This window comes from Coregonus clupeaformis, chromosome 6 (genome assembly GCF_020615455.1).
Source record: "Coregonus clupeaformis isolate EN_2021a chromosome 6, ASM2061545v1, whole genome shotgun sequence".
NCBI lineage: Eukaryota > Metazoa > Chordata > Actinopteri > Salmoniformes > Salmonidae > Coregonus > Coregonus clupeaformis.
The window spans coordinates 31,342,438-31,356,756 of record NC_059197.1 but is presented as its reverse complement, the minus strand read 5'-3'; the positions used below and the strand labels follow the sequence as shown (position 1 = coordinate 31,356,756).

Here is a 14,319-nt window from a genome sequence, read left to right as displayed (position 1 = left end):
ATATATCTACCTATAGTCTCTCTCTATATATATATATATATACACCTATAGTCTCTCTCTATATATATATATATCTACCTATAGTCTCTATATATCTACCTATAGTCTCTATATATCTACCTATAGTCTCTATATATCTACCTATAGTCTCTATATATATATATCTACCTATAGTCTCTATATATCTATATATCTACCTATAGTCTCTATATATCTACCTATAGTCTCTATATATCTATATATCTACCTATAGTCTCTATATATCTACCTATAGTCTCTCTATATATATATACCTATAGTCTCTATATATCTACCTATAGTCTCTATATATCTACCTATAGTCTCTATATATCTATCTATAGTCTCTATATATCTACCTATAGTCTCTATATATCTATATATCTACCTATAGTCTCTATATATCTACCTATAGTCTCTATATATCTACCTATAGTCTATATATATATATATATATATACCTATAGTCTCTATATATCTATATATATACCTATAGTCTCTATATATCTATATATATACCTATAGTCTCTATATATCTATATATCTACCTATAGTCTCTATATATCTACCTATAGTCTCTATATATCTATATATCTACCTATAGTCTCTATATATATACATATAGTCTCTATATATCTATATATATACCTATAGTCTCTATATATCTATATATCTACCTATAGTCTCTATATATCTATATATCTACCTATAGTCTCTATATATCTACCTATAGTCTCTATATATCTATATATATACCTATAGTCTCTATATATCTACCTATAGTCTCTATATATCTATATATCTACCTATAGTCTCTATATATATACATATAGTCTCTATATATCTATATATATACCTATAGTCTCTATATATCTATATATCTACCTATAGTCTCTATATATCTATATATCTACCTATAGTCTCTATATATCTACCTATAGTCTCTATATATCTATATATATACCTATAGTCTCTATATATCTATATATCTACCTATAGTCTCTATATATCTACCTATAGTCTCTATATATCTACCTATAGTCTCTATATATCTATATATCTACCTATAGTCTCTCTCTCATATATATATATACCTATAGTCTCTATATATCTACCTATAGTCTCTATAGAGGACCACACTACATTATACTATAACATCTGAGCTGAAGCGAGACTCTCCTTTTCTTTTTCAAGAGCTCTCGTGTCTCGTGTCTCGTGTCCAAGTTCCACTTCCAAAGCCGCTTTTTCCTCCTCGACTTGAGAAGATCGTAACTCAGCCCCCTGAATGTCATCGAGACAAACCAAATATCCACATGTGCATCGGAGTCGCATCTTTCTCCTCTAATTTCCAGCGTGTTTGTAGCCTAAAGCCTCGCGGAGGAAAGCGTAGTTATAGATCGCTTAATATAATCGGGATCAATTTTTTTCCCCCTTCAAATGTTTAAGCTAACAAGGTGTGCGCTTTTTGTTCTTTTTTTTCAAACAAGGGGTACACCTTACCACTGCCTTTAGCAGACTGAACGGTATCGGGTGTGTGAGTGTAGTTATCTCTCGTCCTGCTTGTTGACATGTGTTTGTTTGTATTGTTGTTGACATGTGTTTGTTTGTATTGTTGTTGACATGTGTTTGTTTGAATTGTTGTTGACATGTGTTTGTTTGTATTGTTGTTGACATGTGTTTGTTTGTATTGTTGTTGACATGTGTTTGTTTGTATTGTTGTTGACATGTGTTTGTTTGTATTGTTGTTGACATGTGTTTGTTTGTATTGTTGTTGACATGTGTTTTGTTAATCCAGGAAGTGGCCTCCACCACCACTCCACAGCCATGAGTTCCCAGAACAGCTATGGAAGCAGCATGTGTGAGTATTACACATTTCCTGTCTTAAAACCTCTTAAATGTAAAGTGGGATACAATTCATGGTATGAGAACGGTAGCCCCTATCTGCAAAAGCAGGGTGTCTGCGGAAAGCTGTGTATCTTGGCTATTGATCGGTGCCTTCAAAATCTTTGGCGTGACTTACTACCATATATGGGCATAGGAATATATAAGGGAGGCCGAGCCGATGACCTCATTTCATGAAGTAGTGGAAACCGTGTGTGAGCATGCCGGAAGTCCTTGTTGTTGAGGATTTGATTAATCGCATCGATCACACATTGCTGCAATTGGTTGAGACAAGGATATGTCAACACCGCACAACAACTGAGGTGCTGGATCGTTCTCTGAATTGTGTTGGAAGTAGTTCCGGGTATTTTTTGTGAAGCGGATAGCCAAGATCGGCAGGGGGACATCATTATGCGCGACACAGGAAGTATGCACACCAACATCCGGCTGATCTAATTATTTTCCTTCTTGAAATATTTGGCGGTTTGAGGAAGACTTTCATAAGGACGGTCGACAGAGAGAGGAGGAGGCGATGCGAGAGAGCGCTGAACTTTTCGGACGGGTTAGCTAAGAACAAGATAAGAAAATTGAGAGATAGGCAGCGATGCCAGAGTCCCCTGGTGCAAACCAGGAGTACAGTGGAAGTAACTTTAGACAGAGAGTTGGTTGGAGAGCCTCGTAAATGGCGTCCTTTGAGAAAGCAAGAACAAGATGTATGTCAGGAGAAGTGATTTGATCCCCTGCTGATTTTGTACGTTTGCCCACTGACAAAGAAATGATCAGTCTATAATTTTAATAGTAGGTTTATTTGAACAGTGAGAGACAGAATAACAACAAAAAAATCCAGAAAAACGCATGTCAAAAATGTTATAAATTGATTTGCATTTTAATGAGGGAAATAAGTATTTGACCTCTCTGCCAAACATGACTTAGTACTTGGTGGCAAAACCCTTGTTGGCAATCACAGAGGTCAGACGTTTCTTGTAGTTGGCCACCAGGTTTGCACACATCTCAGGAGGGACTTTGTCCCACTCCTCTTTGCAGATCTTCTCCAAGTCATTAAGGTTTCGAGGCTGACGTTTGGCAACTCAAACCTTCAGCTCCCTCCACAGATTTTCTATGGGATTAAGGTCTGGGGACTGGCTAGGCCACTCCAGGACCTTAATGTGCTTCTTCTTGAGCCACTCCTTTGTTGCCTTGGCCGTGTGTTTTGGGTCATTGTCATGCTGGAATACCCATCCACGACCCATTTTCAATGCCCTGGCTGAGGGAAGGAGGTTCTCACCCAAGATTTGACGGTACATGGCCCCGTCCATCGTCCCTTTGATGCGGTGAAGTTGTCCTGTCCCCTTAGCAGAAAAACACCCCCAAAGCATAATGTTTCCACCTCCATGTATGACGGTGGGGATGGTGTTCTTGGGGTCATAGGCAGCATTCCTCCTCCTCCAAACACGCAGAGTTGAGTTGATGCCAAAGAGCTCAATTTTGGTCTCATCTGACCACAACACTTTCACCCAGTTCTCCTCTGAATCATTCAGATGTTCATTGGCAAACTTCAGACGGCCCTGTATATGTGCTTTCTTGAGCAGGGGGACCTTGCGGGCGCTGCAGGATTTCAGTCCTTCACAGCGTAGTGTGTTACCAATGGTTTTCTTGGTGACTATGGTCCCAGCTGCCTTGAGATCATTGACAAGATCCTCCTGTGTAGTTCTGGGCTGATTCCTCATCGTTCTCATGATCATTGCAACTCCACGAGGTGAGATCTTGCATGGAGCCCCAGGCCGAGGGAGATTGACAATTATTTTGTGTTTCTTCCATTTGCGAATAATCACACCAACTGTTGTCACCTTCTCACCAAGCTGCTTGGCGATGGTCTTGTAGCCCATTCCAGCCTTGTTTAGGTCTACAATCTTGTCCCTGACATCCTTGGAGAGCTCTTTGGTCTCGGCCATGGTGGAGAGTTTGGAATCTGATTGATTGATTGCTTCTGTGGACAGGTGTATTTTATACAGGTAACAAACTGAGATTAGGAGCACTCCCTTTAAGAGTCTGCTCCTAATCTCAGCTCGTTACCTGTATAAAAGACACCTGGGAGCCAGAAATCTTTCTGATTGAGAGGGGGTCAAATACTTATTTCCCTCATTAAAATGCAAATCAACTTATAACATTTTTGAGATGCGTTTTTCTGGATTTTTTTGTTGTTATTCTGTCACTGTTCAAATAAACCTACTATTCAAATTATAGACTGATCATTTCTTTGTCAGTGGGCAAACGTACAAAATCAGCAGGTGATCAAATACTTTTTTCCTTCACTGTATACTTGGAATACGGAGGAGGAATGGAGGGAAAATGAGAGGCAGAGGAGGTCTAAGAGAGAGAGGGAGGAAGATTGTGAGCTTGAGTTAGTTAAAAATGGCGGGAAAAAAGGAGAAGGTTTGTTAACCTCTTAAGGATCTGACCCTTTTTTTCCATTTTGGCCTAAAATGACATCCCCAAATCTAACTGTCTGTAGCTCAGGACCTGAGGCATGGTATGCATATTCTTAATACCATTTGAAAGGAAACACTTTGAAGTTTGTGGAAATGTGAAATTAATGTTGGAGAATATAACACATTAGATCTGGTAAAAGATAATACAAACAAAAAAACATGCGTTTTTATTTTTTTATCATCTTTGAAATGCAAGAGATAGGCCACAATATAATATTGTAGTTTAGGCGCAATTTAGATTTTGGCCACTAGATGGCAGCAGTGTGTGCGCAAAGTTTCAGATTGATCCAGTGAAGCATTGCAATACTGGACTATTTTGTATCAAGTCTGCCCAAATGTGCCGAATTGGTCAATTGATACATTTTCAAGTACATAACTCTAGAGAACATACAAAAATGATATCGTAATACAAAATGTAAGTTTACACACTCCCAGGAATGTCATACATGATGGATCATTAGCTTATACACTAACTTTCACACATCTAGATGGCCGGGGGGGGTGGGTGTGGAGCCAGAGACAGCAGGGGTTCAAACTATAGAACCCAGTTCCTACATTTGAATATAAAAATTGATTTTATCAAACAAAACTATGCTACATTATATCTCTGGGACCCTTAGGATGACAAATCAGAGCAAGATTACTGAATGTAAGTACATTATTTACCTTCAGAGGTGAATGTATCAAACCAGTTGCCGTGATAAGTTTTTTGTTGTTGTGCACTCTCCTCAAACAATAGCATGGTATTCTTTCACTGTAATAGCTACTGTAAATTGGACAGTGCAGTTAGATTAACAAGAATGTAAGCTTTCTGCCCATATAAGACATGTCTATGTCCTGGAAAGTTTGCTGTTTCTTACAACAATCATGCTAATCACATTAGCGCACGTTAGCTCAACCGTCCCGTATACGGGACACCGATCCCGTAGAGGTTAAAGAAGAATGGTAGAAAATGTAAGCAGAGTGAGCTGAAGACAGGAGGCGAAATGGAAGTGAATGAGGGTGAAGTAACGGAGGTGGTAGGTGTGGTGAAGTACTCGGAGCCTGAGGCTTGCACCGAGGGTCAGGATAAAGATTGGTCTGTAGGAGTGACGTTTTTGGAAAAAGTGGACCCTTACCTTTTGGCTGATCCATTTGTGGTTTCAGGGTGGGTGACAACAGAGTTGGGTGCTGTGGAATCAGTGAGGGTAACCAGAAGTGGTCTAGTGATAATTGTTTGTGTTTCTGTTGGTCAGAGGGAGAAGGCGCTCTGAGTTAAACAAATGGGGGCAAGAAATATGAATTGTTTCGCTCTTAAGGAAAGGGCGCCATTGAAAGGAATGATTACTGGGGTAGCAGTAAATGTAAAAGTTGACCAACTGAAGGAGAAGATACCCGGTGTTTGTGATGCTCGTCGTTTGGTGCGACGCAGACAGGGTGGCGAGAGCGGGGAAACAGAAGAGTCATTGTCTGTTCTTTTGAGTTTTGAAGTTGAGTCTTTGCCCGACAAAGTGATTTTAGGATATATAAATTATCCTGTACGAGCTTATGTGCCAAATACATTACGTTGTTACAGGTTCATGGGCATGTGGCAGCAGTGTGTAGGAGGGAGGTTCCTAGGTGTGAGAAGTGTGCAGAAGGTCATGAGACAAAGGAATGTGTAGCATTGGGGAAAGTAGTGGTATGTGTTAATTATAGGGGTGCCCATGGGGCTGGGGATCAGAAATGTCCCGTGCGAGAGAAGCAGGTTGAGGTTTCCAGGGTAAGAGTAGTGAAGTTGTCATATGCTGAGGCAGTGAAGAAAGTAGAGGAAGAGGGGTCAAGGGGGAGGAGTGGTGAGAGGAGTAGATCTGTACCAGTACAGAGGGATAGGCCAACAAGTGATATATGTTTCAGTAAGATTGGATTTTTAGCATTTATAGCAATGGTTATTAATTGTACTGCAGGGATGGAAAGTAAGTCGAAGAAGATAGAGGTTGTGGTGGCAGCTACAGAGAGGTATTTGGGTGTGCGAGACTTGACGTCAGAAGAGTTACAGGGTGTGTTAAGTGGTGGTGTCCCATCCTTTCAGGTTGAGGGCATGAGGTAGGAATCAATAGATTTAAATAGTGGAGTAGGGTGGTCTTATTTTTATTTTATTTATTTTATTTGTTAGTGTAGTGTTAGATGGTAGGGTATTTCTTTATTTTATTAATTGTATTTCTCAAGCAAAATATAAGGGAGTTGTACTCCAGTCCAGTAGGTGGCGGTAATGCAACATATTGGATGCCAACCGCCGTTAAACCTCATAGACGAAGAAGACCTCATTTCAAGATGGCTGCTACCTATGTACCTGTGACCTACCATTATTGATTATTAAAAACTAAGAATATCGAACAGGAACCTAAAAAGAGGATTTCGACTTGGCCGACGAAGATTGCTTTCTAGAAGGATTGGATCCACTTTTAGATCTGTAAGTAAATTATTTTCATACTTTATATAGCTAGTTTACTATATGTATTTCATTTTTATAAGTTGTCTGCTTTTTGTGCTTTGGATTTAGTTTACATAGGCCTATCTAACAAGTCATTTCAATGTTATATAATTCCAAAGTAGTTATTGTCTAGGTTTCATATGGAAACATCCTGTGACCACACCTGACGCCACTTACTACGCTGCCGAGTGGCGCAGTGGTCTAAGGCACTGCATCGAAGTGCTAGCTGTGCCACTAGAGATCCTGGTTCGAATCCAGGCTCTGTCGTAGCCGGCCGCGACCGGGAGACCCATGGTGCACAATTGGCCCAGCGTCGTCCAGGGTAGGGGAGGGAATGGCCGGCAGGGATGTTGGTAGAGCATGGAGTTTGCAACGCCAGGGTTGTGGGTTCGATTCCCACGGGGGGCCAGTATGAAAAAAATAAGATAATGTAAGTCGCTCTGGATAAGAGCGTCTGCTAAATGACTAAAAATGTAAATGTAAAAATGTAAATGTAATATTAGTTTACTGTTTCATCCTTGTAACTTTGGAGAGGCCACTAATCTCTCATGGCCATTGTTTATTTGTGGTTCTCACCTCTGCCTTTGTCTCCAAAGAGTTTCTGTTTGCTTTGTGCTTCACACCTTCTATGTGAGTCACTGTACAGATAAAGTTTAGGCTTGGTGTTTTTACTTTACAGTAATGTCGTTTAGTAAATTTAGTCAACTGTAATTCTGTGTGTCTTACAACAATATATCCTTTTATTTTATTCACCAGAGTGGAGGATGCAGAGGATTTGGATGATGACGTTTGGGAGCCACCCCTCCCCAGCAAGCCAATGCGGGTGAGGAAGACTACGAGCATGGGGGGTGTCGACCAATCTGATCTCTGATAGGCTACTACCAGGTCCTCCACTAGACCAGGAAGTGGTATAAGACTTTGTTTTACCACTTTGTGGACATTGCTACAGTAAATGCTTTTCATTCTCCACAAGCAGATGGCCAAAGCAAAAGGTCAAACCCCTCTCTCCCAGTTGGCCTTCCCGAGAGCAGCTGGTGTTGGAAATGGCTGAATTGGGGTCCCAAAGCAACCTCACAACCATCACAAGATGGTATTGTTCACATGTTGTGGAAGCCATCTGATGTGTTTCCAGCTCTGGTCATCAATAACTCACTTATAGCTTGTCAATGAAAGAAATAAAATAAAATAACAACTGTTATTTTGTGTGTGCTTGATCTTCTGTATTCTGAACTATGTAACTCCCATCTGTCTTCTGATCATTTCCTCATCATCTCCCAGATGTCTTCTTTCCAAATATACCAAGTTTTTGCATGTCAGAATCATGTAATTCCACATGAATAGCAGTTACCTTTGGGTGTGTCTATTTAGGCGGAAATCTACATTTTGCCATTACATTTGAAGAGGTTAACCCCAGTCATAGAGATACATGACTGTGTTTCTACCTACTACAGTATATGGAAGTAACATACTGTGAGTGCCAGATCACCCTTAACACCACCCATAGAGACATACATGACCCCTGTGTTAGCTATGGAAGTAACATACTGTGTGAGTACAACATTTTAAAGGGATACTTCGGGATTTTAGTAGTTTCGCGAGCCAATGCTAACTAGCGCTAGTGCAGTGACGCGCTAGCAGTTACCTTAGACTTCTAGTCATTGTGCTAATGCTAGCCAGCAATTGCGCTAACGCTAGTTAGCAATTTCCTTCAAACTGCACGCATAGATATATTAATGGTATCCGTGAGTTCATCTGACTCTGGGTCAGTAGATAAAGGGCTTCATCTGACTCTGGGTCAGTAGATAAAGGGCTTCATCTGACTCTGGGTCAGTAGATAAAGGGCTTCATCTGACTCTGGGTCTGTAGATAAAGGGCCTCATCTGACTCTGGGTCAGTAGATAAAGGGCCTCATCTGACTCTGGGTCAGTAGATAAAGGGCTTCATCTGACTCTGGGTCAGTAGATAAAGGGCTTCATCTGACTCTGGGTCAGTAGATAAAGGGCTTCATCTGACTCTGGGTCAGTAGATAAAAGGCTTCATCTGACTCTGGGTCAGTAGATAAAGGGCTTCATCTGACTCTGGGTCAGTAGATAAAGGGCTTCATCTGACTCTGGGTCAGTAGATAAAGGGCTTCATCTGACTCTGGGTCAGTAGATAAAGGGGCTTCATCTGACTCTGGGTCAGTAGATAAAGGGCTTCATCTGACTCTGGGTCAGTAGATAAAGGGCTTCATCTGACTCTGGGTCAGTAGATAAAGGGCTTCATCTGACTCTGGGTCTGTAGATAAAGGGCTTCATCTGACTCTGGGTCTGTAGATAAAGGGCTTCATTGCCAAAATCCTGACCTATCCCTTTAACACCACCCATAGAGACATACATAACAGCTGTGTAAACTCTGTAGTAGGACCAGGAGTTTTTCCTGACCTGAACTTGCTCTATAACAGGTCAGGTCAGGTCTCGTCCTCAGCTCCAGGTCTTCTACTCTGAAGACAGTTAAAATAGATCTAGTTTGTCCTACTATATATTTAAGCAGTAGTTGCTTCTCCTAATGTATGTGTGTGTGTGTGTGTGTGTGTGTGTGTGTGTGTGTGTGTGTGTGTGTGTGTGTGTGTGTGTGTGTGTGTGTGTGTGAGAACATGCAGTCCAGACGATGAACGAGGACCTGAATGCGTCTCTGGCCCAGGCCGATGAGTTATCCAGAGAGTTTAACTCTCTGTTACAGGAAGTCTCCCCCAGCACCCAGTCTGTTTCTCAGGTAAACACACACACACACACACACACACACACACACACACACACACACACACACACACACACACACACACCTCAGCTATTCATATCCAGAGCTCAGTATCGGTGCTGTACTGTATGTTCTCCTCCTCTCCCTACAGACTCCCTCAGGTCCTGTAATCCCCAGAGAAAGACCCCAGCCCTCAACCTCAGAGAGACAGACAGGAGGCAGCTCCAGCACTCTCCCCTACTCCACCAGCTCCAGCTCTCTCCCCTACTCCACCAGCTCCAGCTCTCTCCCCTACACTCCCAGCTCCAGCTCTCTCCCCTACACTCCCAGCTCCAGCTCCAGCTCTCTCCCCTACTCCCCCAGCACTACCCTCCCCTACTCCACCAGCTCCAGCTCTCTCCCCTACTCCCCCAGCACTACCCTCCCCTACTCCACCAGCTCCAGCTCTCTCCCCTACTCCCCCAGCACTACCCTCCCCTACTCCACCAGCTCCAGCTCTCTCCCCTACTCCCCCCAGCACTACCCTCCCCTACTCCACCAGCTCCAGCTCTCTCCCCTACTCCCCCAGCACTACCCTCCCCTACTCCACCAGCTCCAACCTGGATTCCATAATCTCCAGCAGTAAAGCTAGGCCCTCCTCCCCTGTCTTCTCCCCCCACCAGCTCACCCCTTCCCAGGCACAACGGGACAGATACTCTCTCCCGCCCTCCCATCGCTCTGGAGGTTTTGACCCCAACTACTCCTATGATCAGCTGACCCCTCCCAACCAATCACCTCGTACCCAGCGGCGTGCGTCTCCCTCTCCGTCTCGCCAAATGACCTACGACCGCAGCCCACAGGGATCAATCAGCTACATTGATTCAAGCCCCTCCCCTCCTTCCCATGCTCCTGGCTACGACCAATCACATCGGGGGAGGGTACAACCCTCACAGCCCTTGTCCAATCTGCTGTCCCCGTATGACTCTGCTACCATGGGTCAGACGTCCCCACGACTGGGCCGAAGCCGCTCCCCTCGCCAATTCAGCCAACCAGCAGCATCCAGCACCCTGCCACGGAACTTTGTGCCTTTCAGTCCGTCTGGTGAGTAGCCTACTGTAGCTACAGCGCATTTGGAAAGTATTCAGACCCCCTTTCAGTCCGTCTGGTGAGTAGCCTACTGTAGCTACAGCGCATTTGGAAAGTATTCAGACCCCCTTTCAGTCCGTCTGGTGAGTAGCCTACTGTAGCTACAGCGCATTTGGAAAGTATTCAGACCCCCTTTCAGTCCGTCTGGTGAGTAGCCTACTGTAGCTACAGCGCATTTGGAAAGTATTCAGACCCCCTTTCAGTCCGTCTGGTGAGTAGCCTAGTGTAGCTACAGCGCATTTGGAAAGGATTCAGACCCCCTTTCAGTCCGTCTGGTGAGTAGCCTACTGTAGCTACAGCGCATTTGGAAAGTATTCAGACCCCTTGACTTTTTCCACATTTTGTTACGCTACAGCCTTATTCTAAAATTGATTACATTATTTTACACATCAATCTATATAATAATAATAATAATAATAATAATAATAATAACCCCATAATAACAAAGCGAAAAAAATAATATATTTTTTTTAATTTATAAAAAATAAAAAACAGAAATGCCTTATAAACATAAGTATTCAGACCCTTTGCTATGAGATTCGAAATTGAGCTCAGGTGCATCCTGTTTCCATTGATCATCCTTGAGATGTTCCTACAACTTGATTGGAGTCCACCTGTGGTAAATTCAATTGATTGGACATGATTTGGAAAGGCACACACCTGTCTATATAAGGTCCCACAGTTGACAGTGCATGTCAGAGCAAAAACCAAGCAATGAGGTCGAAGGAATTGTCCGTAGAGCTCCGAGACAGGATTGTGTCAAGGCACAGATCTGGGGAAGAGTACCAAAAAATGTCGGCATCATTGAAGGTCCCGAAGAACACAGTGGCCTTCATCATTCTTAGGCGGCAGGTAGCTTAGTGGTTAAGAGCGTTGTGCCAGTAACTGAAAGGTCGCTGGTTCTAATCCCCAAGCCGACTAGGTGAAAAATCTGTCGATGTGCCCTTGAGCAAGGCACTTAACCCTAATTGCTCCTGTAAGTCGCTCTGGATAAGAGCGTCTGCTAAATGACTAAAATGTAAATGTAAATGTAAGAAGTTTGAGAAGAAGGTACACCTTCCAACAGGACAACGACCCTAAGCACACAGCCAAGACAACGCAGAAGTGGCTTCAGGACAAGTCTCTGAATGTTCTTGAGTGGCCCAGCCTGAGCCCGGACTTGAACCCGATCGAACATCTCTGGAGAGACCTGAAAATAGCTGAGCAGCAAAGCTTCCAATCCAACCTGACAAAGCTTAAGAGGATCTGCAGAGAAGAATGGGAGGAACTCCCCAAATACAGGTGTGCCAAGCTTGTAGTGTCATACCCAAGAAGACTCGAGGCTGTAATCGCTGCCAAAGGTGCTTCAACAAAGTACTGAGTAAAGGGTCTGAATACTTATGTAAATGTTATATTTACGTTTTTATTTTAAAATACATTTGCAAACATTTCTAAAAACAGTTTTTGCTTTGTCATTATGTGGTATTGTGTGTAGATTGATGAGGGCGAAAAAAAAGATGTATTCAATTTTACGAAAAGGCTGTTACATAACAAAATGTGGAAAAAGTCAAGGGGTCTGAATACCTTCCAAATGCACTGTATAGTACTATATTAAAGGCCCAGTGCAGTCAAACACGTGATTTTTCCTGTGTTTATTTATTTATTGAGATATACTGTATATATATATATATATATATATATATATATATATATATATATATATATATACACAGTACCAGTCAAAAGTTTGGACACACCTACTCATTCAAGGGATTTTCTTTATTTTTACCATTTTTTATATTGTAGAATAATAGTGAAGACATCAAAACTATGAAATAACACATATGGAATCATGTAGTAAACAAAAAAGTGTTAAACAAATCAAAATATATTTGAGATTCTTCAAATAGCCACCCTTTGCCTTGATGACAGCTTTGCACACTCTTGGCATTCTCTCAACCAGCTTCACCTGGAATGCTTTTCCAATGGTCTTGAAGGAGTTCCCATATATGCTGAGCACTTGTTGGCTGCTTTTCCTTCACTGCAGTCCGACTCATCCCAAACCATCTCAATTGGGGTGAGGTCGGGGGATTCTGGAGGCCAGGTCATCTGATGCAGCACTCCATCACTCTCCTTGGTAAAATAGCCCTTACACAGCCTGGAGGTGTGTTTTGGGTCATTGTCCTGTTGAAAAACAATTGATAGTCCCACTTAGCCCAAACCAGATGGGATGGCGTATCGCTGCGGAATGCTGTGGTAGCCATGCTGGTTAAGTGTGCCTTGAATTCTAAATAAATCACAGACAGTGTCACCAGCAAAGCACCCCCACACCATAACACCACCACCTCCATGCTTTACGGTGGGAAATACACATGCGGAGATCATCTGTCTCGAAAAGACACAGCGGTTGGAACCAAAAATCTTACATTTGGACTCCAGACCAAAGGACAAATTTCCACCGGTCTAATGTCCATTGCTCGTGTTTCTTTGCCCAAGTAAGTCTCTTCTTCTTATTGGTGTCCTTTAGTAGTGGTTTCTTTGCAGCAATTCGACCATGAAGGCCTGATTTAACACGGTCTCCTCTGAACAGGTGATGTTGAGATGTGTCTGTTACTTTTATTTTTTTTTGTCATTTTAGCAGATGCTCTTATCCAGAGCGACTTACAGTTAGTGAGTGCATACATTTTCATACTGGCCCCCCGTGGGAAACGAACCCACAATCCTGGCGTTGCAAGCGCCATGCTCTACTAACTGAGCTACAGAGAACTCTGAAGCATTTATTTGGCCTGCAATTTCTGAGGCTGGTAACTCTAATGAGCTTATCCTCTGCAGCAGAGGTAACTCTGGGTCTTCCTTTCCTGTGGCGGTCCTCATGAGAGCCAGTTTCATCATAGCGCTTGATGGTTTTTGCGACTGTACTTAAAGAAACTTTCAAAGTTCTTGAAATGTTCCGTATTGACTAACCTTCATGTCTTAAAGTAATGATGGACTGTCATTTCTCTTTGCTTATTTGAGCTGTTCTTGCCATAATATGGACTTGGTCTTTTACCAAATAGGGCTATCTTCTGTATACCCCCCTACCTTGTCACAACACAACTGATTGGGTCAAACACAGAAGGAAAGAAATTCCACAAATTAACTTTTAAGAAGGCACACCTGTTAATTGAAATGCATTCCAGGTGACTACCTCATGGAGCAGGTTGAGAGAATGCCAAGAGTGTGCAAAGCTGTCATCAAGGCAAAGGGTGGCTATTTGAAGAATCTCAAATATAAAATATATTTTGATTTGTTTAAAACTTTTTTGGTTACTATATGATTCCATATGTGTTATTCATAGTTTTGATGTTTTCACTATTATCATAAAAATTCAAATCAATTTATAACATTTTTGACATGGGTTTTTCTGGATTTTTTTGTTGTTATTCTGTCTCTCACTGTTCAAATAAACCTACCATGAAAATTATAGACTGATCATGTCTTTGTCAGTGGGCAAATGCCACTACATTGACTCTTTAGTATGTGAAGTTAATAACGCTGACTCTTTAATACGTGCCACTACATTGAGTCTTTAGTACGTGAAGCTAATAACATTGACTCTTTAGTATGTGAAGTTAATAACATTGACTCTTTAGTACG

The 14,319-nt window shown here is 42.1% G+C and overlaps 1 protein-coding gene and 1 long non-coding RNA gene across 2 annotated transcripts in view; both read left to right on the top strand.

The window, feature by feature from the left end:
• Nucleotides 1-14,319, top strand: part of ppp1r13l (protein phosphatase 1, regulatory subunit 13 like) — a 78,403-nt gene that overhangs the window by 36,249 nt on the left and 27,835 nt on the right. Inside the window, exons 2-5 of the mRNA XM_045216694.1 lie at nt 1,814-1,876; nt 9,482-9,594; nt 9,731-9,941; nt 10,045-10,659. Of these exons, the coding sequence (XP_045072629.1) occupies nt 1,843-1,876; nt 9,482-9,594; nt 9,731-9,941; nt 10,045-10,659 (973 nt within the window). The 5' untranslated portion in view covers nt 1,814-1,842. The remainder of the gene's footprint in view (nt 1-1,813; nt 1,877-9,481; nt 9,595-9,730; nt 9,942-10,044; nt 10,660-14,319) is intronic.
• LOC121567842 lies at nt 6,597-8,611 on the top strand. The gene is made up of 3 exons (XR_006001174.1): nt 6,597-6,819; nt 7,597-7,663; nt 7,817-8,611. It is a non-coding gene; the product is annotated as an uncharacterized LOC121567842 (long non-coding RNA).